Source organism: Temnothorax longispinosus, chromosome 10 (assembly GCF_030848805.1).
Source record: "Temnothorax longispinosus isolate EJ_2023e chromosome 10, Tlon_JGU_v1, whole genome shotgun sequence".
NCBI classification, from domain to species: domain Eukaryota; kingdom Metazoa; phylum Arthropoda; class Insecta; order Hymenoptera; family Formicidae; genus Temnothorax; species Temnothorax longispinosus.
This window is the reverse complement of record NC_092367.1, coordinates 16,843,387-16,871,225: the sequence shown is the minus strand read 5'-3', so window position 1 is coordinate 16,871,225 and position 27,839 is coordinate 16,843,387. Positions and strand designations below refer to the sequence as shown.

At 44.3% G+C, this 27,839-nt stretch overlaps 2 protein-coding genes, 2 long non-coding RNA genes and 1 other non-coding gene across 17 annotated transcripts in view; 3 read left to right on the top strand and 2 right to left on the bottom strand.

Annotated features, from left to right (window-relative positions):
* Positions 1–145: 145 nt before the first annotated feature.
* LOC139820191 (uncharacterized) lies at positions 146–11,676 on the bottom strand. Its single transcript, XR_011733922.1, has 2 exons — positions 10,456–11,676; positions 146–473 (listed from the first exon to the last, which is right to left on the bottom strand). It is a non-coding gene; the product is annotated as an uncharacterized lncRNA (long non-coding RNA).
* Positions 205–2,324, top strand: LOC139820185 (methylthioribose-1-phosphate isomerase). The gene is made up of 5 exons (XM_071790265.1): positions 205–351; positions 689–930; positions 1,004–1,212; positions 1,299–1,507; positions 1,710–2,324. Exons 1-5 carry the CDS (start codon positions 205–207, stop codon positions 2,007–2,009), a joined length of 1,107 nt encoding a protein of 368 aa, XP_071646366.1. The 3' UTR covers positions 2,010–2,324.
* The window catches only part of Tmod (tropomodulin), a 46,382-nt gene continuing 21,013 nt past the window's right edge, over positions 2,471–27,839 (top strand). For 11 of the 12 annotated variants that reach the window (XM_071790252.1, XM_071790255.1, XM_071790256.1 and 8 more), the window contains exon 1: positions 2,471–3,151. In XM_071790252.1, the coding sequence (XP_071646353.1) occupies positions 2,963–3,151 (189 nt within the window). In that variant the 5' untranslated portion in view covers positions 2,471–2,962. Of the gene's footprint in view, positions 3,152–16,138; positions 16,369–16,626; positions 16,857–27,839 lie in introns of those variants that run through there. The other variant, XM_071790257.1, reaches the window with a different exon arrangement.
* Positions 3,836–3,956, top strand: LOC139821235 (U5 spliceosomal RNA). Its single transcript, XR_011734217.1, has one exon. It is a non-coding gene; the product is annotated as a U5 spliceosomal RNA (small nuclear RNA).
* LOC139820190 (uncharacterized) lies at positions 14,055–24,289 on the bottom strand. Of its 2 annotated transcripts, none has more exons than XR_011733921.1 (3): positions 17,866–24,289; positions 17,444–17,599; positions 14,055–14,634 (listed from the first exon to the last, which is right to left on the bottom strand). It is a non-coding gene; the product is annotated as an uncharacterized lncRNA (long non-coding RNA). The 2 variants fall into 2 exon arrangements; XR_011733920.1 differs by having other exon boundaries at positions 14,057–14,634; positions 23,927–24,289.

The following is a 27,839-nucleotide window of genomic DNA, read 5'->3' as shown; positions in this document are numbered from 1 at the left end:
CAGATTCATCAGAATCTCGTCCACCAGATGACGCCAGTTCGCTGGATGCAATTCACGTATTTTCGGGCTCCAATTTGTTCTCCTGCTCCGCTCCACAGCTGAGAACGATTCTCAATTGCGGCTCGTTCATTCAATAAGTCCAGAATTGTTATCGGGAATTTCCTCTGTGATTGATCGCGATCAATCACGATCCATCAGCTCGCGATGAAAGGGCAAGAACTGAAGGCGATAATATGGAGCAAAGTAGATGGCAAGCTGGAGATCCTGAATCAAGTGCTGTTGCCGGAAAACACTCACTACATCCAGGTCAAAAACGTCAAGGATGGCTGGCAGGTGATCAACAAGATGCAGGTAAGCTTATCATCCAGCTATGAACGTTTTCCTCCAAGTTTGTTAATGATAAAACTGCTCAATATGACGATGAAATTCCATGTCTGCGATAAACTGCTCAATATGACGATAAAATTTCATGTCTGTGAAAAAATATCTCAAATTAGGTCCTTTTCTCGATATTTTATTAATTTTATTACTGTACGTCAACTCTACCTTCTGTACACTTTGTCAGCTTGATAGCAAACAATATTATACGATCGAGAAAGTATAATAGGATGTAGATAGAATCTTCAACAAGATATGTACATAATATATTTATTTACATAGGTATATAGTTTGATGATTGTGTATACAGGTACGAGGCGCACCAGCTATAGCTATCGTGGGCAGCCTCAGCCTGGCTGTGCAGATCCTTCAAGATCCAGACATCTACGAGGACAAGAAAGCTCTTTGTCAAACTATTGAGGATAACCTGCGCTACCTACTAACGGCACGTCCCACTGCGGTCAATATGAAGACGGCAGCCGACGAGCTCATAAGCCTGGCACATGATCTCACTAAGGATGCCTCTTGCACGCTGTCCCAGATGAGAGACAAGTACACTCTTTTGGCTGTTTGCTTTCAGAGTGGGATACGAGCGGCCTGATTTACAGCCTCTTGAAAATTGTAGATTCATAGACCATATAGATGAGATGCTGAAGATAGATGTGGCGAACAACAAAGCGATCGGGAATTTTGGAGCGCGCGACATTCTGCGCAATTTGCCCGAGGGGAGTTTTATCAAGGTTTTAACCCACTGCAATACCGGCAGTCTCGCCACTGCAGGATACGGCACAGCTTTAGGCGTCATCAGATCTCTCGAGGAGATGGGAAGGCTCGGTAAAATAAATATAGCCTGTTTTCGACATTGTTATCTTGGCCGGGCGAGTAAGATACGTTTCTCGATCGTTATCTATTTGTTCTAGGACACGTCTATTGTACCGAGACCAGACCGTACAATCAGGGCGCCCGTTTGACTGCCTACGAACTGGTGCATGACCACATACCGGCAACTCTGATCTGCGACGACATGGTCGCTGCGTTAATGAAAACGAAACAGCTCGCCGCGGTGGTTGTCGGCGCGGACAGGATCGCCATGAACGGCGACACCGCGAACAAAATTGGAACTTATCAGGTAACTTATCAGTCACGAGTATATATGATGTTTTAATTCGTAAATATCACAGATAGCGTCATAAACAATAATGAATGAAGGTAATAATTTGTTCTAAAGATAGCCCCGGTTTATTATCTTCAAGAGAATATTGGAATACCGGTATCTTCAAAGACATCAGTATGTACACACTTACGTAATTATATCTCTATATTGATTACAGATTGCGATTCTCGCCAAGTATCACAATGTCCCTTTCTACGTGGCTGCACCACTGACGTCCGTGGACTTCCAAATGCCCGACGGTGACGGCATAGTCATCGAAGAGCGACCCGCACGAGAGATGACCGAGATAAACAACCAGAGCATCGCGGCACATGGCATAATGTGTTGGAATCCGGCGTTCGACGTGACCCCGGCGAGTTTAATCACCGGAATAATTACGGAAATCGGCGTTTTCAAACCGTCAGAATTGATTAATGCGAAAGAGAAACGTATCTCCAAAGAAAACGTCCTTTCGTAGACATATAATGCGCCCGCGAGCATTTATGTGTATTTATCAATTATGTGTATATTACCAATTGTAAATGTCGAGATGCATGACTGGTTTAGTTTAATATCTTGCGAACAGTGCCATGAAAAATACAATACTTGTATAATATAAGAGCTCAGGAAATTCAATTTTGTATCGATCTGTATAATTTTGTATTAAGTCTTTTATTGAAATTGTAAGGATGTATATGAACGTTATTGTTATATTATGGCAATGGCATTCCATATTGCTGCGCTAAGTTATTTCTAAAGATTTATAATCTATCGAATAAACTTTTTATCCGTTTTCGTGGATATCGTCATACAACAATAAGCGTACGATTTAAGTGACATTATTAAATAATATTGCGACATTCGAAGTTTTACTATTACTTTGTTATAAGCTGTAGGGATAATCAGGTGAACGCCTCGACCCTCGCTTTTAATAACTCTAGATTTTTACATTCGCAAAAACGTTTAAGTTCTTAAAATCCAGCAGCTCGATATTTTTCAAAATTCTTTCGACGTAAATATCAGCTGTTTCAATGTGTCCACGAGCGTGTCGGCCGATATATCGACACGCCTGCACAACGCCCGCGAGCTGCTAGGTTTCCTGCGGGAAAGCACGGGATTCTATTTTCGCCGTCGAAAGACGCGCGCGGGACGCCTCGTCCGCCGCGAGTTTCCGCGGCGCGCGGTGCTTTAGTACCGCCAGCCTCGCCGCTCCGCGCGGAACTTGGACTCCCGGAATAGTTTCGTGGCACTGTGAAGGAGGCGTTTTTCGCCTCGCTAGTCTCGAAATCGGGGACCGATCCTGGTGCCCGAACCAGGCGGGACGGCAGCTCGTGTTCTTCGCGCTTCTCGTAGCGCCCGTTCGCAGCGAGATCGAGATCTCCAGCGGGATTCTCTCGACCGATCGGCCGGAGGCAGGTTTCTCGTTCCCCGATGGAGGTGGACACGGAGAACAACGTCGGGATGGACGGGAGGACGGACGCGCTGATGAGGCCTGACGACGGCGGCGGCGTCGTAAACAGTAACGTCAACGACGACGATGAGGCGCCCACCGTCGAGGAGACCTACGAGATCACCACCACCAGACGCAAAACCATTCGCACCAGTTACAAGATCCAGGAGGTAAGCTGTTTGACGACGTGTATACACGACGATCGCCGTAACTGTCGAGCATCCGCCGACGCCGCAACGTGGGCGTCTCGTGGTCGGATATGATTGTACGCGGGGAGATCTCGGGGAGCGATGAGCTCGGCGCGCTCAGAGAGACGAAAGTGTAAAATTGAACCGGAATAAAAATATATAATTAACGGAGATTGAAAGAGAATTGACGATTTTCCTTGAAACAAGAATTCCCAGCTCCAGTTCGGTACACAGAAAAAAAATGAAGTGTCGAATCAACACAATGAGATTATATTGCGTTAAATGAAGAAAACTTTCTCCAAGTCATTTATATAGTTCAACCAAGATTTGAAGGTAAAACCTGAAATCTTGTAAAAAGATTATAGACTGTTGCGTATACTCTCTCTTATATGAGTTTTGACACTTCTTTTTTTCTGTCTGTAACGCGTTATTTTGAGACAAACGTTGAACCCCCAAGATTTATATTGATAGGTCTCGGAATACGGTAGGCGGAATTTAAACGCGAGAATCTGAATGGAACTGAAAGTCTGCCAGATTTGAACTTGGCTAAGTGAGAAAAATTATTTTTCTCGGTAGACTGGGTAGATTACGTTATAGATTATAAGGTTTCACGTTGACACTCGACGCTCATTTTCAGCGAGCAAAAATCTTCAAGTGGTTTTGCTTTGACTCTGGTTTCCCTTCAATACACGAATAAATCTTGAAACCTTTTACTAAAGATTTCCGTGGAGGGGAACAATTGATGAGTCTATAATAATTTTTTTAGTAGCGTCAAAGAAATGGAGAATTGAATTTGTTCAATATCCAGCGTCGTGTCGCTGAATCGTCGTTGATCGTCCCGGTGCAATCGAAAATAAACTTTGAAGTACGTAAAATATTAATTACTTTCAAGTAGTAATATTTTACAAATACCTACATATATGAATAAAAAATATTATTTCCGAAGATTTTTGCTCGCTGAAAATGAGCGTCGAGCGTCAACGTCAAAAGGCACCTATACAGACAGAATGAGAGAGGAAAGGATTTTAAACGTTCTCTCGTTCCGCGATATCGAGTATTTGCAATTTATTTCGGCGCGCCGTATATTCTGGATAATATTATTCGTATCGTCTAGTTATACCGATAGATTGTCACAGAAGTCGCGAGTTAGTAAACTATTCCGGTCGGTGTTTATTATTTATATATACAGAGAGAGAGAGAGAAAGAAAAAGGGAGAGAGAAGCGTGAGTGCAACGCGGCTGCAGAATTCACGCGGCTGCAACGCAAAATTCGTCGAGCAAGTGCGTAAGCCGTCGATCGCTACGTAATACGATTTGCCCAAACAGTGGTCCAGCTACTGTTTATTTATCGTTCCGTGCCCACCGCGGCGTGACTCACCGACATATAACCCGTTATTTGGCTCAGCCACGGATAAATTACGCGAAAATCGCAAAATCATCTTCGCCGCGGTCAATTTCTGCTCGATCCCGTCGCAACGATTTTCCGCTCGTCGAAGCGACGACGGATCCTCTCCGTCGTCGCGATTGTCGTTCCACGTGAGACAAACGGCCGCGATCCTACGTCATTGTCAGGACGACGATTTTAGAACTGGCAACGAACTCTCTTCGAGCGCAGAAACGACGGGCCGGCAGCGTAAATCCGATGAACGAGCCGCGTCGTCCGCGATCGGAACTTCCGATGAACGTATACGCGTTCGCATTCGTGATTTGCGTTTTCCTGTTGCTGTCGCATGTCGCGCGATCTTCGTTAAATTGATGCTGTAAAAAAAATTCTGTTTTAAGAAACAGAAATTTGAGAACTTCCGATGACTCGCGAAAAGCTCGTGAGAACGTCAAATCTTTCATGTTGTTACAAAGAAGTGTCTCTGAAAATGAAAACCTTTAATTATCTAATTAAGAAATACTTTGCTTACCCTGTTAAATATTAAAGAATGAAATTGAAACCAGTACCTTAAATCAAATAACATTTCGTTATTTTTAACTACCATGTGTACTGAAATTTATTATCTTAACCCAAAATAGTATTGTTTTAATTCCATTATTTTAATTAACTTAGCGATATATTGAGTAGGAGCAGTGGTGATTTATAGGAATGGTCAAAAATGTCCCAAATTGAGTATAATTTGGCACTACGAATTTAACAGTGTAGGAAGAATAAACTTCGCGTGGCGAAAATCGACTAAGAAAGAGGAAGACATTGACACCGACGACGTATATTGATTATAATGACTGTTGAAAAGCAAGGCTCAAAGCGTTAAAATGTGACCGACAACTGTCTGCATACCGAAAGGAATTGCAAAATTCTTGGCTTAAGCTCGAATGTCACTTCAACAGCGTGTTCCGCCGAATTAACGAAAGGACTCGTTAAGCGTGAATTATGTGAGCCCGATGGTGTTAAACGAACTGGGACTTTCCGGGTAAACAAAGAGGGAAGGCATTGCGAACGATAATAGCGAAAAATTAGGCGGCAAAGCGATTTTTATGTGAAATAGATCGCGATGGAAGAGATTCCGCGGATGCCATATTGCACGCGCATTTGCGATCGCGTCGTAAACTCGACGAATCCTATATCCGCTTGTCTAAACGCGATTAGCGGTCGCACAAAGCTGCTACCGCGTATTCCACATTTAAACGAGAAACGGAGCTTCGTTAAAGCGAAGCGACTAAATTGCAAGTCCACTTTGTCGCGGACGGCACGTGACGGCATAAATTTCACCGGCGATCTGCTTTCGTGAAAGCGACGATATGTTTCCCTCCGTCTTGATGAAGACGCTCGCTTTCCGAACACCCTGTTGCAACACGACCGAAGAAATTTAATCCGTGCGCCGCGGCTAATTTTGAATTATTGCGAGTTCTGCCAACCGCAAACTCTCCTTTTGCCTATATTTTTACCATCAAATTTGGAAATAATGGACAATGCATCGCCATACGTTGCATAAACGAAAAATTGCATACGCAGGAAAATACTCTTCGCACACATGCTTCCTTCTTTTTAAAGACAACACTTTATGACGTTGTGATTTTGAACGCAAATAATTGTCATCTGTTTCTTTCTATTAAGTATTTAATTTAAATGTTCAGTTTAATGTTATGTGAAAAACCTTGGACTCTAATGTTTCCGGATTCAGTCACTCGGCCAAGGCGATCGAGCAATAATTTTCCGCGAGTAATCCACGATTCTTCGATGATCATCGTTCACGGAACGGACGATCATCGAAGTCTCGTTTCGACCTCGGTGCTATTTTAAAAGTACGTCAGCGCAACTCCTCGGATCGTTCTATCCTGCAGAAACGGCATCAGAGGCAACGATTTATCGAACAAGTGGCTGGAAATCGTGAATGCGCTACTTTTAAGTCGCGGATGCTGGCGCCGAGTCGCGTCTCTCGCTTTATAAATACAGGAGGAAATCAATGGGTGTTTTCACGTTATGAAATCCCACCGACTTCCGGGCCAACGTTGAATTAGTATACGGGGAACACTTGGGCGAATGAGAGTAAACATAATATAACGACGGACAGGTGAATACGGCGGAATAGTGTCGACGAAACGGAATGTCGCGAACGGAAAACGCGAATGGACGTTTGCGGGGCTAAAACGATTAAGAATTTCGAATTTCACGACCCGAGCTTAATTGAACGTACGCACGTTTATTTGACGCTAACGTTTAACGACAACTACGACAAGGGACGGCGGCGTCTCGCTCGGCGTGACTCGCCCCGACGACGCATTATAGGAACCGGAGAGACGTTTTAACCGGCGCGCTGAAGGCAAGCGTAAAGTGAACGAATAAGCAGACGAGTTAGACGAGTTTCTCCGTGGCAGCTGTCGCGCATAACGTTAGCGAAAACGTCAGCAAATCATTCGGGGTCGTAAAACGGAACGGAAATCAATTTGAGCACCGCGCGCGCGGCGACGAAGTACGGGGACGTTTTGTTGCTGCAATTAACACTCGAGGCTTTGAAGCATTTTTTTGCTGGATTAAATTTACGCGAGCAAGTTTTCAACTGGGCTAAGTACTCTCGAGCGTATTACACGACGACATAAATTTGTTTGATATTTATGTATATTAAGTTAATATGATTCTGTTAATTTAATGTACGAAATTTATCTAAAATTATTATTGGGGGATTTAAAGCGACCGAATATCCTAGTCTTCTATAAATTTTAGTATTATCTATATTAAAAGCTTTTTTAGCTCACTCTCTCATTGAATTTCTTGAAAGAAAAAATCTCCAAGTAGCCAAAAAGCCTATCATTAACTTTAAACTTAAGAACGAGACTTATGTATGGTAAATTCATTAGAATGACATATTTTTGAACGTCGAATGCTTGTTGCTAAATCCATCTGCGTCTTGTTCACGAACGGCTGACGAAAAGCAGAGACAACTCGAAAGTCAGACAGGATTGTAGAAAAAAAACGAAAGACAGAAAAGTCAGGGAGAAAGAGAGAGAAAGAGTGGAAACGAGTTGCGTATAAATTCGACGACGTGTTCTCGTAGTCCACGAATTTGTCTCGTAAATTACTCGTCCTGTTTCTGACATTCGATTAATCATCGCAATTCTAAGTTACCCACCCAACCGAACGATAGCAGTATATACTGGCAGCTGCTGAATTATTTTCGAGTTGCAGCGCTCCGCGCGATGTGAATGAGCTTTCTGTCTAGTGTGTCTCATGGGAAAGCCGCGGAAAAGAATAAAAATATCTGAAGCGCTTCTAAGTATAACCAGACTTCGACGCCATTCTTTTAGTAAAACCATTGCACATCTGACGCGAGATTAACGGGGACTGGCAGTTGGAAGTTAATGGAACTCTCTTTTCGCGAAATGCAGTGCGATAGGTAAGAGATCGAGTGAAAGGATAATCCTTTTTGTCGTACAATGGCAGTAACGCAAATTACACACGCGTTCGATCACGTATCAATAAATATACCGACATCGCGATACCAATGAAATCGCTGGGCCGGAAAGAGGGTCAATCGCATGCGAAATGTCGCGAGAATTGGTTTCGGGTGGCCAAGTATAGGTACGCCGAGAAACAAGTTGCCTATATACAGACTGCATGGAGTTGGCATTTAGCGCGATTTGTATATACCGATCTGCCAAACGCGCGTTTGGCGCGCTGTACCTAATGTTTTCGCCGTTTATCGGCTTGCCGATAATGAAACGCGACTTGGAACCGCGGCATCCCACATTGTGATCTCGGCCTAGCCTGGAGATTACTACGGATACCTGTTGAACACCATTCACGGGTTGAATTCGCATTCACAGTTACACGCCAGCCCCGCTGTTCACCTCCACTATGAATACACGCGCGGCCGACTTGCGGGCCTACCGAGCTCCGACCCGCTATTGTTAAACGTGCCCGCGATCGTGCCAGTGCAAACTAGGCGCTCAGACTGCAGGTGTAAGTGGAAACGGGGGCGTTTCTCGTGCGGAGGATATCGGCGTTTCATCGCGACGAACACGGTTCGCATACGCGGCGTCAAATGCAGCTGCGCCAATCGCTAAAGCCCAAGGGGCTACTTATAGAGAAATTACAATTTTGAGTAATAATGGAAACGATAAAATATATATATATCAACGCGAAACACGTCTGTAGCAATCGATAAAGTTTTGAAGCAAACGCTCTATATCTGATAAATGATACTCGATCTTTTCTAATTCTTCGTGCCACGATATTGTCGATGATTAAGACGAACGTACAGTTCAAGGGTCCAGGGGAAGAATGGCGTTCACGAGAAAGCCGCGGGATTATTTTGATATCATCCGACAGAGATAAGAATGAAGGAGATGGGAAAACGCGCGGGGCGAGTTCGAGCACTCTTGGCACGCGCAGCGGGGACAGCGGCAAAAATTCCTCCTCGCCTTGGGTCATCCGACCTTGCGCCTGCCGAGGCCGTGAGGTGACGGCATTACGGTCCGCAATTAACGGCGCCGATAAAATTCTAGGCATCCGCGCTATCCGGGCTCGGAAGGAAGGGCGGAGACGTGAGCGCGCGGATCCGCGTTCTCTATCGCGCGATCGGGAGACGCGTCGCGGGATTATCACGAACGGGCGCGGGGTTACCAGCATCGAACGAGAGGGTGAGAACTCCTACGTGTATCGGTTTTGGTATCGAAGATGCTAAAAGCGCCGCTTGCCAGCCGAACGTTTCTCCCCCATCGCGACGCCGCCGCCAGGATCTATTTATCGAGTTCGCTCCCGATGCGCGATGCAGCTGACACCTCGTTTTCTCGCGTTTGCAAACCGGCGGTTGAGTGCTTCCGAAAATATTTCACTCGGTCGACGCGCCGACCGCGACGCGGCCGTCGGCGTCGTCGGCTTTTCGACGTTGTACTTAAAATCTCGGCGAGTGTGCGTCGGGCGACGGAGATCCTCGCGAGGTATCAGACAGGCGAATTCGGTTCCGGGTGCAACAGGTCGAAACGAGGCGAACCCTGCAAATCTCCTCGTCGCGGCTTATAAATAACCCGCGACGGTGACGTAGGGCCGCGGCACATTTGGCGATCGACGTCAGAGTTGTACCGCGAGCGAGCAGCGCACATGTGTGCGGCGTTATAAATTGGTTTTACACTTTCGGTCGATTTATTTCTGAAGCGAAATAGCCGAGCGAATTGACGACGATCGCGCGAAATTTTTAGTGCCTTCGGACTTTTTTAAATCACAAATCGTGATTCTTTGTTAAGCTTTTCTAAATTTTCTAAATTGATCGAAGCTGCTTTCTCCGAGATTTATCTCGACTTTTAACTCGGGTATCAGATATCAGAATTGTCGAGTGTTTGTTGAGAGACGCCTTAGGATCGCGGAAAAGGGCGGATTCGTTGAACTCCGTCTGTCGGATAGAGGAGAGTAATTCTGAATGAAATGCGCCTCTTGGCAAAGAACGTTACGATGCAACGCTGCGCTAAATGGATACGTGTACGAACAGAGTTGCTACGTCGCGACATAACGTGACACGTCGTAACGCCAAGAACCAAGTTAACTCGCTATATGCTCTCATGAATACTTCGTGCGAAGCACGATATCTCTTCCTAATTTGTTCCGTCATTCGTATACAGAAATCTAACTTCGTTTACTAATTAGTCAAATGTGTTATTTATGTGAAGACTACAACAGCAATAATAAAATAAAAATCTTGAAATTATTTACTTCCAGAATATTAATATTTCTTGAAGTCTCTTAGACATCCTTAAATCTCTCTTCTTATCTCTCTTTTTATCTTTGACGCTATCGACAGATATAATTTGAAATCCAGATTAACTTCTATGAAATGTCGTTGTACTTACCTCATCGATTATTATATTAGCGTATCGTCATCCGACGCTAATATGTCCCTTTCAATCCCTCGAGCGGACATTTGGCAGTCGCGCCGACAAACCTGTTTTTCAGCGAGATGGACCGAATATTTTCTGGCGGCGAGACAGATCGACGTTGATGGACGCGCGTCTCAACGAACTTTCCGCCGGTCGATCCGCGACCGTCCGCGTCGCCGCGCCGGCCGATCCAGAGTCAAATCGCCGCGGAGTAGTCGCGCGTCTAGCTTCATCCAGAAGCAATTACGTGTCGTGTACTTAACGAATGAGCGCGCTCCGGCGCGTTCCGGGCGTTTCCGTCTCGCTTTCTGGTCGATGCCTACGGCGTTTCAATTAGCGAGGGCACAGGCGCCGCCGGTCAGGTCGGTCGATGGGCCGTCGTGCACGTCGCCGGTCGTCCCGATCTCGAAATAGATCGAGTTTCTCGCCCCGTCTCTCGCCTGTCCACGGATTATCCCGCGATGCTGACCCTTTGCTCGCCCGTTTTCACGCCCGTGCGATTATCCCGCCGTACGGCTTTGTCGTGCCACTCGTTCGACGGCGCGATTTCGCACGAGCTTTGGGCGAGCTTCAACCGTTCGTGAACCTTTGCCCTTAAAGCGTCGAACTCTCGACGTGCCCAGGGACGCGACGTGACGTTCATCGAGCCGATCAAGCCACGCCGATGATTTGCGAAGCGATTGCGAAAGAAACGGGCATTTTGTAGGCTAAATAAAGAGTTGCTGTTAATACTCTAATTTTGCTATGATTAATAATATAATAAACTTCTGACATTTATAGTGTTTTATATATGTATATAACAGTTCAAGAATATAATATAATAAAAATAAATAAAGCCGAGGTTTGAAGTTCGAAAGGCCGCGGAAAGTGTTGCAAGGAAAAACTTTGTCTTAAATCCGCTTAAAGAATAATTTTAGAGCATGCGGTGGCGCTTGAATAAGTCACACGAAAAAAATCGAATTTGAGACCGGTAATGAAAATTCGAGACGACATAATTGAAGCGTATAATTAGCCAATTGGTTTGTTTTTTGTTTTCACGCGGCTGCATCGTTTCGGTGTTTCGTTTGAGAGTGACAAATCACTCACCACTTGGCAGAGCCGCCACAGACAGGAAAATTGAGAGAAAAATCAATATATGTTGTCAAATTAAATAATACTTGTCTGCGGAGGTCAACAAACTCATCGCCGCGTCAATCCCACGCACAAGTCAATCAAGAGTATTTAAAAAGAACTTGCATTACGTTGATTTACACGCGTGTTGAAAAGTACTGCATTGTCTCGTTGAACAATTGTTTATGCGATTTATAATTCAATTCAGATCAACCAAGAACTGCTGAATAAGAAAGAAATATAAATTCTGACAGGATAAGTATAATCTCAGAAAATGGCAAGATTATTATGTGTTTCTACTGCTTTACTGTATTAAAAATAAAAGAATATATTTTCCTACCTGCTTTCAAATTTTCCAAGTAGTGTCCCAATAATACCTTGGCGTATAATTTCACTCATAAGTAAAAGATAGGAAGATAGTTTATGAAATGACGCGATGTTTAGATCAGATCGGCTTGTACAAGGTATATTTTTCGAAGGCGTGCACTTTCGCATCTCATATGCATCTAAGGAAGCTGCCAACGGCGTCTCTGTGAGGTAGATGAATGGTATCCCTTTAGCGGGAAAGACAGTCAGACAAAGTACAATTAAAGACACCGATTGGGGAAGGTCCGTGTTCTCCGTCGATACGATTTTCCTCGCTATAATGGAGGAGAAACACCTCGGACTCATCGTGTTGTCGCTGACGTAAGGTCGCTCAACGACGGAAGGGAGGAAACGGCGAAGCGCGGACTTAAAAATAACGCGCCACTCGAGGCAGCGTCGATGGAAAGTTTCCTCTCTCGATTTCGGGATACAGAACAGTATCCGGATTAACGATGAGTTTCGCTTGATTGGTTCAAGACGGGTACGCTCCATACAGGACATGTTAAAAAATACGAAATCTTGTTAAAAACAGCTCTTTTTCGACTCCAACACATCCCGTTGGACAATTTCAATATGCGATGCTTTCAATAGACATCTTTAACTATTTTGAGATTTTTTATGTATTTAGATATACTTCATTTATATATTTTTTTTCGTTATTTATGTATCCGAAAGAATTTGGAATTGACGTTAAATAGGTGATGATCAGAGTTTCGATACGAGGCAAGCTTGCGCAAATCGCAAATTGATTTGATGTCGTGAACAAAGGATAACACAATTAGCAGTGCAAATTGTCTTGCACGAGGGAGGAAGTATTATTCCGCGCTGATAATAACATTTTATCGTCTCTTTGGCGCAACCGCGTCAGCAGTACCAAAACGATACGCTCGAGCTCGTTTGTTATTTGCCCGACGTCCATCCCGGAGTGATTAATTATATTCTGTAATTAGTGTCGCATTCTCTCTGGATTGTTCTCCCGTTCTCCCGGTTGCCCGAATAGATAGACTCGGTCAACGAGAATTATGTCGGGTGCCGCGAGCTTCGAAAGCGCATTGCCCTCTTCGACGTGTGCGGTCCCTTCTCTCCCCTTCGCAATTCCGCGCGTACGAGCTTTTGCGAATATACGTTTAATGTTATCGCAACCGTATATATTCTTTGCGAAAAGAAAACTCTCCTCTAAAATTAGATTCACCACGCGGAAGCATGGTTCAGAAACGCACGCTTATTTTTAGCGTTAACAGATGAGCCGATCAATCGCACGTGTCACAACGAAAATATCCCATGGGGTAATTTTCCGCTTTAATTTCGCACTTTCGGTCTGCGACTCTTCATATGCAATCGCAGCCCGTCGCTTCATGTAACTTAACGCGTGAAGTTTCGGTAATTTCCGTCCGTTTTCATCTTCTTGCGGAAATGTAAATGTCTATTTACGCGGCAATTGTGTTTTTCTATCGCAGGTTGATCGTCAATCACGATTTTCGCAAATAGAACGTTTCGAGACCTTTACATAATATGTCTAGCAAGATATACAAAAATAAATTTAATCAAAAATCATTTTTACTATCTGAAAATAATTTAGATAAAGTCTAATCTCTCGATAGAAGTTATATCGAAGGATCTAAGATTTAAGAACATGTTATCACGTTAATTAGAACGTTGTTTTACAAAACGTGAAAGCTTGCTCTCGCGTAGGATAAATTTATATAATGTGTTCGTTTTATATTCGCATCGCATATAGCAGTAGTGCGGGGAATAATTTAATTCTTCCGTCGCAAAAAACCGGAGACCCTGTCAGAGACGGAATTGCTTGTTTTCGCTGGCGATTGTTGCCCGACGGTACGCATATTGAAACTGGAAAATTCGCACGGACGATCATCGGACAATCGACGTGCGAAATTAGCTCTTTAATCGCGCAGGTGATATCCCCGCGGCACCATCAGAGAAAAACATTTAATCTCCGTCGCATAAATTATTTTCCGAAATAGAAACCGATCAATTTAACTTTCATGTTGTGCGTGTCTGGCGACGGTGTCTAAATGCGAAAGAAATTTGCATAATATATGTACCGGTGTCCAAATGACTCTCTCGATTTAATTATGTATTTTTCCTACAATATATAGAATACATGAGAAAACCAAAGGAATATGAAGATATACACATATATTAACATACATTCTATTGGGAATTCAAAATGTATTAGATCTATGTACAAACCTGAAGTTTCTATTATATATTTATATATATTTATATATTTATATTTATATATTTATATATTTATATATTTATATATTTATATATTTTTATATTTATATATTTTTCTCACATCTCTTGATTCTTTGGATATTCCTGCATCATTTAAAAATATTATTGCGCTATCTGTTGCGATTCGTCTTAGAAATTATTTTTTGTTAATTTGAAAATAAGCTTGTTCTTATTAGCAGTAAAATTATTAAGTAATCAGCTGTTTTCTCATCTTCGAGTTCCGGAAAGCTTTCCCAGGTTGAGAGCTTTCTGGCAGCCCGACAACCGAGGGTAAAATCGGACACAGTGGCTTCTTTGTACTAGCGATAACCGCTTGGCAAGCTTTTGCACCATCTGACGGCTCTTCCGGAAGAGTTTTCGCACGGGCAGCTTTCAAGCTTCGTGCGAAAGCTTCCTATTGGTATCGCCATCTACCTATAACACAGAGAACATATATTTGCTGTTATAAATAATCTATTCTAGCTGAAACAAACAACTTGCACGTTATCACTTCTACTGATCGTATAAGGCGTCAATTGAAACTTTTATCGGAGATTATAACTTCGTTTTTTATTATATGACTATATGATAGCTGCGGATGATAACAGATTATATTTCTTTGTAATCAATTGCGTAATTCTTAAGAAGAAATTCCTAAAGATTCTTGTATGTCATTCTAAAGTTTTTTCGGTTGTTCGCAAACGTATAAATCTTAACACGTAAAGTTGCATTAATTTCTGACGTAGTTAGAGCGTGCAATTATACTTAGACTTTCTATCACAATTATTTGTAAGTTATCAATTATATTTCTACAAATTCAGATTAAATAGCACACATCTTGCAACCTTTTCTAATTTTTAATTTTTTAATTAATTGTGTAAATTAAATATAGATGTGTAAATATAAATGTAAAACTTATTATCTGGAATTACATGTTGCAACTTCGTGTGTTGAGACATTCATGATGCTAAGCGTGTACAAGTATATACTGTGGTTAGTTTCATAGCTAATGACAGTTCCCGATATCTTATGTATATATTCAATACCACTAGGAGCTGCGTCGTCATCGTTATTTCGTTTCCAACGCGCGGAAGTCTATGTCAACTTTAGAGTAGCGAAAAGCAAATGGTTACTAAGTATGTAACACAAACACGGTTCGTGTATAAAACATCGCTATATCTTAAAATTAGTTTGCGATGTATAGTCGCTTTGCGCAACACGAAGTCCTTTCTGAACTTATCGTAGAATTAATCCATCTAAAAATCATGCAAGAAGTTATCTGCGAATTTTTAATTTTAATTAATCCCATGAGAAGTAGCGTCAAAAATTATTTCAAAATTTTCATTCATTCTTCTAAAGATATAATCGCGCTTAGCTTTAAGAATTACTGATATTTGCTAAGAATTCGAAGATTCAATAATTGGACTGATTCAAAATTATTATAATTTTTTCAATGCCGAATAAGTGTCACACTGAGAAAAAAATGGTTAATCCCAAAAAATGTTTAGTCCGATACGTTCAACTAAACATTTTAGTTAATTAACTAAACATTAGTTGTTTCAACAATTTTATTAGTTTCTTTAATCAAGAATTAATTAATTCAACTAAAGTTTAGTTAAGTAACTAAAATGTTTAGTTGAACGTATCGGACTAAATATTTTTTGAAATTAACAAATTTCTTTTCTCAGTGCATTAATAACGACGCGAAGGGTGTTAACTTTTGAGAGCCGAGGGATCGCGGGGAAAGAATCACCCCAAGAAACCGCGAGTGCGAAAGAATCGCCTTGGCGGCATCTTGCGCTATGCGCTTTTTTACCGCGCGTTTGTCGTCGCGGCGGGTGGCGGCCTAATTATACGTGTTTCTCCGTATTTCTGGAAGCGGCCCGCGCGGATGGGGCGCGGTGCGGTCCACTCGCGCGGTACCGCGAAGACGCGTTTCCCGGCTTCAGTCGCGCGTGGTCCATCTCGAATCGCGCATATCACGCAGTTGTCCCACAAGTGTTGTACAAGGCGACTCGCGGTCCGACCCCCCGGAGTACCGCGGTATCGTCGAAGATCGCTCTCGCCCTCGCAGTCTCGCAGCATCCACTCGCTCATGAGGCGGTCGCGCGGATATCGAAAGAGCGAGATGGCTCGGATCGATCTTCGGCTCGACTAAATACCCTCACTGCAAGTTCTTCTCCTTTTTGTTTAAGATAATTTGGTTTCTCTCTATCGATGAAACGTCTATCATAATTTTATCAAAAGCTTTGGAGCATTATTTTCTAATATTGCTGATTAGTATGTAAAAAATCAATGATTAGCTAGCGAAGGGATTAAAATGATTAAATGGTTCAAATAAATTTGAAGAATTTAAGACTGTACTGCGTATCATTTTTCGTGTGACAACCGAGAATTAGGAGGCTATGATCATGTACGAACTTGCAGAATCTGTACTGACGCGACGGAGGGTGAATCGAAAGGATTTTTCGAAAAGTGTCTACCGTGTGAGGAATTTAGATAGAAGTGACGTTTAAATTGTACGAAAGGAGATACCAGAGACGAGAAACATGGCGACCACGGAGATCTTCCAGGACTGGGATTCTCCCCATGAGAATCTCACCACACGGAGAACCACCACTACCAGAAAATCCATAACAACCACTACCAGAAGAGAGGTAGGACTCGATAGGGTTGACCTGCAGACTTCGCGTGTTTAGTGAATTTAGTATCCTGCTTCTCGACGTTCTCCGACACTCTTTTTGACCTTTTTTTTAATATTCAGATTCTTCATTCTCTAAACTGCCAGACTTTTAATCTATTTCTCAATTTATCTGTGAATGTATTCGGAAATTTTACATTCATGAATTCGTGTTCTTCAAATCCTTAATTTGCTCGGATTCTAAATTTTCGAATCTTTGATGGATGTTCAGATCCTAAATTCTTGGACATCGTCATTATTTATGTCGCAATTGAACACACAAAAAGCGATTCACTTCTGGAATTAAATTTAGCGATCCTGCCAGAATCCGTCGCGCGTTTCTGCTCCTTCATACATCACGCTAATCGCGCATCTTCATGCCTGTCAAGCGGATCATAAACACATAAGGGGATAGATATAGAATGGGCATTCGCAATGCGGATAACTCCGCGGATGATTCGCGTCAGAAGATTAGACCGGGAATGGGTGGAAAAGCCAAGAAAGTGTCCTTTTTCTTGGCGCGCGTGGGCCGAGTGTACAAAGTAGCCACATGCGATTACTCACCGGGAGTGGTTTACGATTTTCCGGCTGTTTGTCTGTGAATCAGGTCCGTGAAGCAATGGCGGCCTCGCGTCCTGGCAGCCGTTCTGTAAACGTTCGGAAAACTCTCTGGTTTGAGACACAGCCGCGTGTTTTCAAAGAAAGTCACGAATTTTCTGCCTGCAAAATAAAAAAATCAATCATAACGTGTTAATTGACGCAGCGACTCTAAGTTAGAGCCTTAAGTTAGCTAGCTTCTTAAATTAAATATGATTAAGATACTTGGATATTTTAATTATTTGGACCGAGAAAGATATTTGAGATTTATGTTTCCCAATAATTTCTCGAACGTGTCCAAATAATTTTTATTGCGTTAATCCATTATATGAATGAGATGTGAGAAAAATATATAGAGTGCGAGATAAATAAGCAACTGAATTTCCGACCTTGTTAGCGTCACTTTTGCATTGACAACGACACACGACACATGTTACAGCGTGCTTGCCGACAGTCGCGCGTGGTATGTTGGCATTGAAATCTCGGAACCGATAGATGCATCCGGTCGCGACACCGTAAAAATACGCCCGATATATAAATAGGGTCTAAGATGCGACGATAAATAAAAGTGGCACGCGCAAGAGTGCGAGAGGGCTGCGTCGTGTTTTAAAAACGGGCCTTTTTTTCATTATCTATAAAAATAATACGGTGTCTTTTTGTGTCGCGGCTGCAGCGCGGCTGGCCGCGCGCCAGACGCCGGAATAAAGATCGCAATAAAAAAAGATTATTGCGCAATTCGCGATGATTTGACATTCGTATAGTCCCGCGCGTCTGTTCCCGAAATTTATGTCGCCGATCGAACCGCGTTTCTCGCGATACGTCTCAAGTTGAAGAGAGCGCGCGGCCGTGTGTTCATTCGGGAACGGAATCGATAAGTAATTGAAAGTGTCGCGTTCAGCTGCCGTTTTCCCCGACCCGTCCCAACTTTGCTGAAATATTACGCGCGAAATACGTAGCTCGAGTCGCGAATAAAGTGCGTTATATTCGCGTCGAAGGCAATTCAGCGCTTTGGATTCGCGAAACTTTCAGCTCCCACGATCCCGCGCGTGGGTTCTATAAATTTCCCCGACTTATTAATATTCACGCGAATTCTTCGAACCGTCGATCTCTCCTTGCGGCGCAACAATGTGCTCGCGTTTTGGCGTATATCGACACCTGGCTCGGTTTCTTTGGCGATGACGATCAAACGGGCCTGACGGGCGCGCGGCGCGGCCTCACGCGAAGCTGCACGTTTAATCGCGCTTTTCCGCGCATTTTCCATGCGATATTTCGGAAACGCGGCGCGTTCTCGAAATACCGAACAGCTCCGAGATTCGTTCTTGAGATTCTCGCCGGGCGCGTGAGATTTCGCGCGTTTTCGACGCGTCGCACTTATCTCGCCGGCGCGGCGGCCTTACGTCCGTTCGGATATCGTCGCTCGTATTTTCGAGATGGGCAAACTTGTTGGCCGTGAGCGCGAGATGCGGAACGAAGGCTTTTTCGCGGAGGTTTTCGCGATTACGCGCCGCGCCGGCGACAACTTTTGATCGCGCCCGTTCAAATCGTTGCCAAGATGCGACGATCCGACGGGCTTATAAATTATTCGCGGAAAGATTAACGAGCGGAGAGCGTGAAGTATTATGACGCACGATACAAATTGCGATGTCGCGCTCCGCGTTGGCGCGGCCCGGATACACAATGGCCTCAAGCTTACAATGTGCAATTAGGAGCACGCCTGAATACAATGCTAATGATAATTGACGGAACGGCGGGTAATTTGTGTGACGGCTGTCTCTTTCGCAACACAATGCCGCGATGAAAGTGATTGGAAAAGCGCGTGAGAGCGCGGCAAGGTAAAATAGGCAGCGCCTAGATCCTAGATTATAATGGAATGTGCGTGTATGTACGTGCGCTCGTTAGCGCAATGACGGTTCTCGCGATTTTATGTTGTGCCCTAAGAACAACTTAACTGGACCCTTCCGGTTCAACTCACGCGGAGTGAATTACGAGAACGAGCGTGACTCTTGAGGTCGCGGTATAGGCGGACTCTTAGGTAGTTTACACACTGGGTAGAGAACGTGCAACACACAGGCCTCCGAATTATTTACGGCGGATGTATTAATCCCGTGCACACACAAACCCCGTCGCGCCCTCCCGTCCTCCCGTCGTCTCTCGTCCAGCCCGATTCCGCAACGCGCCTCGCCGCCCGGCACTCCCGGCACTGCCAGGACGATATCGCGAGAGGCGTTGGACCTCGCTGCTAAATCGGAAATCGTAAAACCGAGATTGTCGAGAGCCGGCGCTCGTAATAGAACACAACGCGCAATTGGCAGTTTCGACGTGTCGTTTACCTCGCTCTTTCGCGAACGGATTTTCGCGGGAGGAAGAGCGACGATCGGATATAAAGCCGTCACTTCGTTCCTCTTGCACGACAAGCCGATTGTAAACTCTTCTTGTATATCGCGGTCCAAAATTAGGCCCAACTTGTTCCGCGGTATTCCCGATTTTCTTTCTCTTAGACCATTCTAATTATAAGCTCTTTGTACACCGCTGAAAATAGAATCGGAAAGCTCCGCGGTAAATGAGGGGGTTTCCAGGGTTTTTGACCTCGCTCGCGGTCATTATTCTGTCTCTCTCTCGCGGGACAGAAAGAAAAATAAAGTACACGTGTAGATCCGCCACCCTCTCGTTGCCGATAAACGGCCTTGAACTTCGGTGGAAACTTCGGCGATGGGACGAATCTTTTCTTCGCTTCGCTTCGGCTTTTCTGGGAGATCCGCGATTCGCGAATTTGCCAATGAAAATATCAATGTTGTCGGCAATGAAAAATAAAGAGAACCAGATGCTCGTAATATTTGATCGGGAAAAGCTCTTATACGCACGCGTTCGCGAGCGAGCGCGATTTATTCAAAGTGCAGGTTCTCGCGAAATAATTCCTCCATGTTTTCTGTCGCATTTCGCTTTGATCTCCTCCGACAGCTTGAAACATATAAAGTTCTTGTCTTTTTCTTTAGAAAACCGTTGGTAATATTGCGGTTTCATATGAGTTCTCTGAACCAAAGAACTGCATATATCTCTTATTCTTCTAGTCGTAAAATTTAATTTACTCGAATCAAGACCACGATGTAATATGAAACTCTGAGAAAAATGGATAGATTGTATAGATTAACTCAACTAAAAATGTAAACCCCTGGTTTCTTATAATACGTTCTACGAACGCGCAAATTGCCGGGATTACGCGGATGCCTCGTGCTAGATGATGACTCTTAAGGAGAGAGAAAGTTTCCACCTTGAATACCCATACGCGGCGCGCGTTATGGCGCAAGTTAATTTTTGCTTAGTAAGTACGTGTATCGCGGCGTTTCATCTGGCGATCGGGATCTCTCCGAGTGCTCTGGAAAGTGCGTTACAAAAATATCGCGACGAACAATTGGATTTAATCGTGCGAACGGGCGCAGCTTGCGCTTAATTGGTCAAAGGAGAAGCACACGGTTGGTCTTAGCAGAAAGAAAGCGATGCCCCGAGATGAACCATTGTTTTCATTTCGACTGTCGGACAGTTTAGATTCGCCAGCGGAGCTCGACGCGATCATCCGCTTTTCTCTCCCGCAACGAGCAAGGGTCACTACATCGATGTTTCTTCCACAACCGTGTTGCGCGATAATTATTATCGCATCTTGCGTAAATCGTCTTAGCCTTGACGAGAAGCGCTCACCATTTATGAATCGCCTTTTAATTAAATCGGGGGGACATCGTGGCGCGTTGTCGATTGTCAGGAGTAGGATTATGGTCGCCGCTGTAAAAGTCGCGGGTCTCTTTAGGCCGCGAGACCACCTTCGAATACGTAAATCGCTCGATTATGCATAACGCGAGGGCGGCTTTCATTACCGGCGTGCACGTGCACGTGCCGATCGCGCGTATACCAAGAGTGTACACGGCTGACCTTTTCGTGTCAGTCATCGCGGAGTTTCCCACGCGTGGTGCGGATGGGCCGTCGTGGTCAACCGATCGTGACTAAGGGGGCCTTTTAAATGCACGATGGTACGGTCGAAAGATTAGTCGAAGGGACAAAGACGTTGTCTGCGCTAACAATGGTGTCTTTGTGACGCCATTGTGGATAGCAGCTACGCGAATGGCATCGAGTAAAAGTGTCTAATTGTTCTCGAGTCTGACGTATCACTTATATAGACACGTGGAACCAGCGCCAACGTTTGCAGCCGCATTTTCCTCAATTCTCTCGTATCTGTGGTCTCTCTGAAAGGAGCCTTTGAGTAGCGGCAGAAGCTGAAATAATTTTCCGGAATACGAAAGAAACGCTTTACGACTCCAATAATGCCAACAAGTTTGCACCGCGCGATCACACACCTCCGCCGTACCTGTCAGTTTAACGCCAGGGCCATAAATCGCGAGTGTTCCCAAACAGCGCGGTGATCTATAAACCGTCCCGAAATACGCACGTGAAACGTTTTCCTCTTCTGATCCCGTGATCGATTTGCGCGTGCACGCGGAGGCCGGCCGGCCGGCCGGCTTTACGAGTTGCGCTAAACTTAGGCCGCATTGACACGCGCGATTATTTACGCACCGTATACCGGAGATCGCGGGGGAAACAACGTGCACCGGGGTATATGCCGTGTCGCGGTCGGCCCGTGTCAGCGACCCCGACGACGGTGTTTCTCATCACCGGGGTGTTTCCGATCGATCACGCGGCGGGATTGATAACTCTCCCCATTTGTCGGCAATCTTCCCGCCGACTCCTATATTTATTCATAGAGATCCGTATTTATTCATCTCGAATGCATATTGATCAACGATCGTGCAACGTTTATGAACGTAGCTCAATCTACGAAACAACGATTGGCGACGGGCAGTGAGGAGTACCGAAGGAAGCTTATCAAAAGATCGTCGCTGATGGCGTGTCTGTTCGAAATATGAAACAAACGTATCCGCGAGCACGGAAGTGTGGTCATCGCCGATCAAGGTCGACCACGCTCTCGAAATACACCGATGAATCGCGGATGATCCGAAATGGAAGACTCCCGGTTCTTCGCAGTTCGTATTTTTGTAAAAGCCGCGGCCAGAAACAACGAGTTTCCGCGAAGCCGAATCAAAGATCGAGGACCCGAGGAAAACTCATTCTGATTGTATCTACGGCTTTACGTCGCGTTCCTCTCTCGCTATTTCGAGATTTACTCTCGGGAGACGAATGCTCGTCGGCCTCCGCGGAAGATGCATGAGATCTTCGCGATCTTGCAATTATTTTGTAGAACAAAGGATATTTATTCTTGCACTTTTAACATTAATAATTTAATTCTTAAAAGTACTATACAATTTTATTATGTAGATATTGTTCCCTAAAAAAATAATCTATTAATTGTTCTCCGGTAATGTTTTGTAGCTGCTGTTCTCCGAAACTCTCTTTTCTCAGACATATCACAGTGACAGACCGTTCAGCAGCTATAAAAAAAAATCACCGAGAATAAAAAACACAGATTAGGGTGTCCCGTAGCTATAAAAAATTCTTATGAGGCGATTCACGATCAAAGTTTAATATAATTATGGTGTATTGTGGTATTCGAACGTCCGCTGATTTTCAAACAGATGCGTGAAAGAGTTCAAAAGATATCGTATAAAGATGTCTGACAGATTAGGACGGCCATTAGACGTTTTTACGATTACGACGATTTTCATATGTTTGCGTAGTCTGGGAATTCGGATAGCACCACAGGTCTGCGATCATGTTGCGCGTTGCGGACATGTTAAATTATACGCACATAAATTATTCACATATTCGTAACCGCCTACGACACGAAATTCGCATAGCGGCACATTCGGACAATAGCACCTGCCATTATACCGAACGTATAATGGGAGTTTTATGAAAAATTCTATAGAAGAGACGCGCGGCGGATCTCGCCTGCATCTCTCTATCTAACGGTTGATATGCAGGCGCGATGAGGTCATCCGGCGAGTCCGTCAGATGATATCACGCCGATCTCGACGGCGCAACGGGTTGTTTACTCGTACAAGGGACCGCCACGGAGATGAAAATGCCGTTCGGCCAAGGTAATAAATTTATCAAACGTCAGATGATATCTCATTGTACTTGCAACATATAGGATAAAGTATGTGGCCGCGTTACCACGTCTATGCGAAGAAATACGGTGGATAAAGTCAACGCTTCGCTCATTATTTGGTCTTCTATCTGAATGAAAAGAGTTCTACCTTATAATTTGTAAACACAAATTACATATCCTTACATATAATTCCGCAGAAGAGTATATATTACAGAATAAGTACATTCTTCACGTCGTAATTTAGTATTTGCCGAGTGCTCGAGCTCGGAGACGTGTTTGAGTTTTATTTAAACGGAGTCTCAAGAACTTGGGATTCATTCTCGATAATGTAGTAGAATTTTTTTTCCCAAGAGGGGGAAGTGCAAACAAGATATGACTTCCGCTGACATCATCGTCACCTGTAATCTGTCATTGAGCTGCGTGTTTAATTGGAAAAAAGCTTTGGAAAAACTGGATCCCCCATCTAGGGAAGCGGACCCCGCGGCCCGAAGTGAAAGTCGTTTTGAACGCAGCCACCACCGGACTCGTATAGTGACTTCGCTATACTCGCGCGCACAATACCACTCTACTCGCTCCGGTACTCTCATCGCGGCTCCAGCATAAAACTCGGTTGTTTAGTAGCACTCCGGCTCCGGGCGACTGTCGTCTGCCACTGACGCGCGCCGCTCTTTACCCGCTCGGCTCGGCCCAGCTCGGCCTCATCTCAGCGGACATTATCGCGAATCCAAAGGTCTCACAGTCGCGTCGGTTCCTTCGCGAATTCAAAGTCTCACAGCCGGTTCCTTCGCGCCAGAATCTGTGCCGCGTGATTATCTCACATCAGATCACTCGTCCCTGCGGCACCTCCGTTGCGTAAGTACGACTCCATTTGTGGTAATTACCGAGATTCGCGCCCGACGAGTCGCCATGACGAGCTGTTACGGCGACACGAGCAGCTCGCGGCGACAATTAGGCGACGATTATACGCGACGAATGCTCCACTTTGTTCAAGGACCCTGACATCATCGCGTTCAAGAATCGAGAGATTAAACGATTTAACAAAAATTGTATTCTCTCGATTCGCTCTTATGCTTAGACAAGCTAAGATATACTTCCGGGCTCGCGAAATATTTTCGCCAACTCCAGCATCGCGCAGCTCTATCGAGCGGCAACCGTGCCTCGATTTCGGTAATAATGCCGCCGCGATCCGGCCGAGCAAATAGCGATCGTTCGAGTGATGCGTGTATTGTGCATGCGGTACTCGGAGAAAATGAACGAGCGCCACTAATTAACGATTCGTCAATATTTGATCAGCTTGCTGCGCATATCGGCGATACGCCGTGGCTCTTCATTATTCTATAGTAAATCGAAACCGTATATAATACCGCTCGTATTGTTCCGCTAAATATCTGCGTTCGCTAACCGTACACATGCCTCCAGCAGACCGCAGTTCTTTTCGCCAAAGTTGATTTATGCGTCCGATCGCGTTGCTCGAAATATCTAATTACTTATGAAGCAAATTTGTCCGCTCGCGGGGATCTCTCTTAATTTATGAGGCGTGAAAAAGACTTTCCAACCTTCTCTTAAAATTTCAAGAGCAAAGATAAAAATAAAGAAAATTACGATGTTTGATCGATTTCAAAATTTGTTTCATTCGAGGATCTGATTCGACGTTCGAATATCAAAAGGTTCGAAGTTTTCGTTTAAGGATCGCGCGTAGCGCGATAAGAGGAGCGAATGGCACACAGAGTTTAGATGTCGCGTATGATAATTACATGTCAGTAAACGATACAACTTTGCAGATTGAAAGTGATTGGAATTAATTCTCGCGATCACTGACCTACGATATTACCACGGACGAGCGTTTCCGTCGTCGCACATGCTCGTCGATGGACTCGCTCAATTTATAGCGACGCCTCGGTAATACACCAGGGTATCGACGTGTTGCAGACCGTATTAAAAATTGCTACGCTTCGTCGCCCGCCGTTGATAATTATTACACAGAAGGTTTTTCACCGGGAAGTCGATCGATGAATATTCACGCGGCACATCAGACGTCACGGTGGATGGAGTCTGCAAATGGATACATTTGATTTAGAGGGAACTGACTGAATTTTATTGAAATTTTAACTAAACGCGTTAAAGACGAATAATCGAACCATTTCTCAAATGTGATTACCGTTTTATAGATTGTCGCGACGAAGAATATAAGTTCTGAAATAAATGGAGAGAGGCTTGTTGGCGAATCGTTGAAAGGACATATCGGTCTTGAACTTTATCTGAACTTTATGTTTCGATTCAACTTGCAGACAAACGCTTACCTGATATTCGCACGCATTTAATTACAGTTTAATCCATTCGACAGCCCGTTTAATTCCCATTCGATTTCGAGTAAATCCTAATTCAATTCCAAATCTTATTCCAATTTAATCCCAATTTTTTGGTTACGCACATCTAATCCAATCAAACTCTCGTTCAGTTTGACTTTAATAGTCATCCTTAATCTATATAAGCGCGCGTGATATCGATCTAATTACTAACTGGAGTTTCACATCCGCCGCGGTTTGTCGTCGAGCAATTGAAAAGGTGACACGATAACCCAGATCGCGAGGCCGATATCGATACACTTTCATAATCGCGGAATCTTCGCGGTTACCAGGACCGAAGCGATTTTACTAATTCCCGTTCGAGTGCCTGGCGCAATGCCAGCGGAAATCTGTTTGTACACACACACAAAGAAAGAAAGAAAGAGAGAGAGGGGAAGAAAATGAGAGAGGAAAATCCCGATCGAGCGACGGATCGAGAGACCGAATCAATACGGATTCCATGTGCAGGAGAAAATGATCCTACGTCAGAGAATGGGAAACGTAAATCGACCACGATGGCACGAGGAATCGCGGAATTGTGTAACGCGCGTGCTTGGCACGCGCGCGTCTCCTTCTTACCCTCGCGAGAACAAAATGATTCCGAGGATCGCAGACTGCGAACCGCGCCAGATAAATATTGTCTCGCGAATATGATTTATACGTCGCGATCTAACTTACGCGAGCTGCTGACTTACGAGATCTCCGCGGCGGTTATTACCGTCATTACATATCGAGCAGCACGCTGTAATTATACACGAGGCTCGAGATCTGGCGCGCGCGGCTGAGAAACGTATACGGAGCGATGGTAGGTGATGATGATGATTATATCGACGTTGATTATACCGATCCGCAACGGCCGTCGAACGTACATGCGACTTCGAGAAAACGGCTCCAGGTCATTGAACAATATGTCTCCCGACATTGTTCGCCAGCTGTTAGACGCGCATAAATACTACTGGCGGCGTAACGCCGTGGAAACCGTTGCGGCGGTACGTTACGCCGCATAAAACGATGTTTAACGACCGTTACGCCGCAAACGAACCTCAAAGATCGCTTGATTCATGCACGCTCCGTGTACATTAGACGAAGTCGAGCGGAGGAAACTTGCGGCTATAGCTATCTTATAAGATACGGCGGGGGCGATAACGCGAATTTTCCTGTCGACGGCTCGGAATCGTATTGACCACGGGAATGTTCACTTGTAAAATATTACACTTAACGTCGTTGTCCTAACGCTGCAAACTTAATTACCTTTTTGAAGTTTTATATCTTTAAAATCTTAAAATGTTATTCATCACAAGTAAAGGAAGAGCGGGTTAATTAAGAGCCGAGCGCGGTAAACAGTGCGCAAATTATTACGTCTAATTAAGTGTTATTTATTTTGTACGTTTTGATTCAAATTTCGGACCATCCCAGGCAATTAACAATCGGTTCAATCGTGCATGCGTCTGTCCGTGATCTTCAGCAACACTCAATGTGGACAAGCGTAATAAGTCTCCCTCCGGTTCCAGTCGTAAAGGGAGAATTTATTCGGTTCTAGCTGCACGATTGAATCGATTTGCTGAGGACGGTCCGAAATTTGGACTGAAACGTACAAAATAAATAGCACTTAATTAGACGTAATAATTTGCGCACTGTTTACCGCGCTCGGCTCTTAATTAGCCCGCGCCTCCTTTATTTGTGGATATTTAATTACAGAGTTATTTTTCAATTCTTATAAAAATAATTCTTAAAAATATTATATCCCACGTTTTTTGAATAATCAGGTGAAAAGCGTTTCTCCTCAAACGAGTCGATTGCATACGCGTTAAGCAAAGCGAGAAACTGAATATAACCAGCGCAGACAGGTAGCATCGAAAGTTATCGTCACGTTTGACGATGCAGATCTCGCGGCTCTTCCTGCACCTGTCGGCCGATCAATCGCCGTTAGAAATTAACTCGGGATAACGTCGCCGGTCAATCCGCT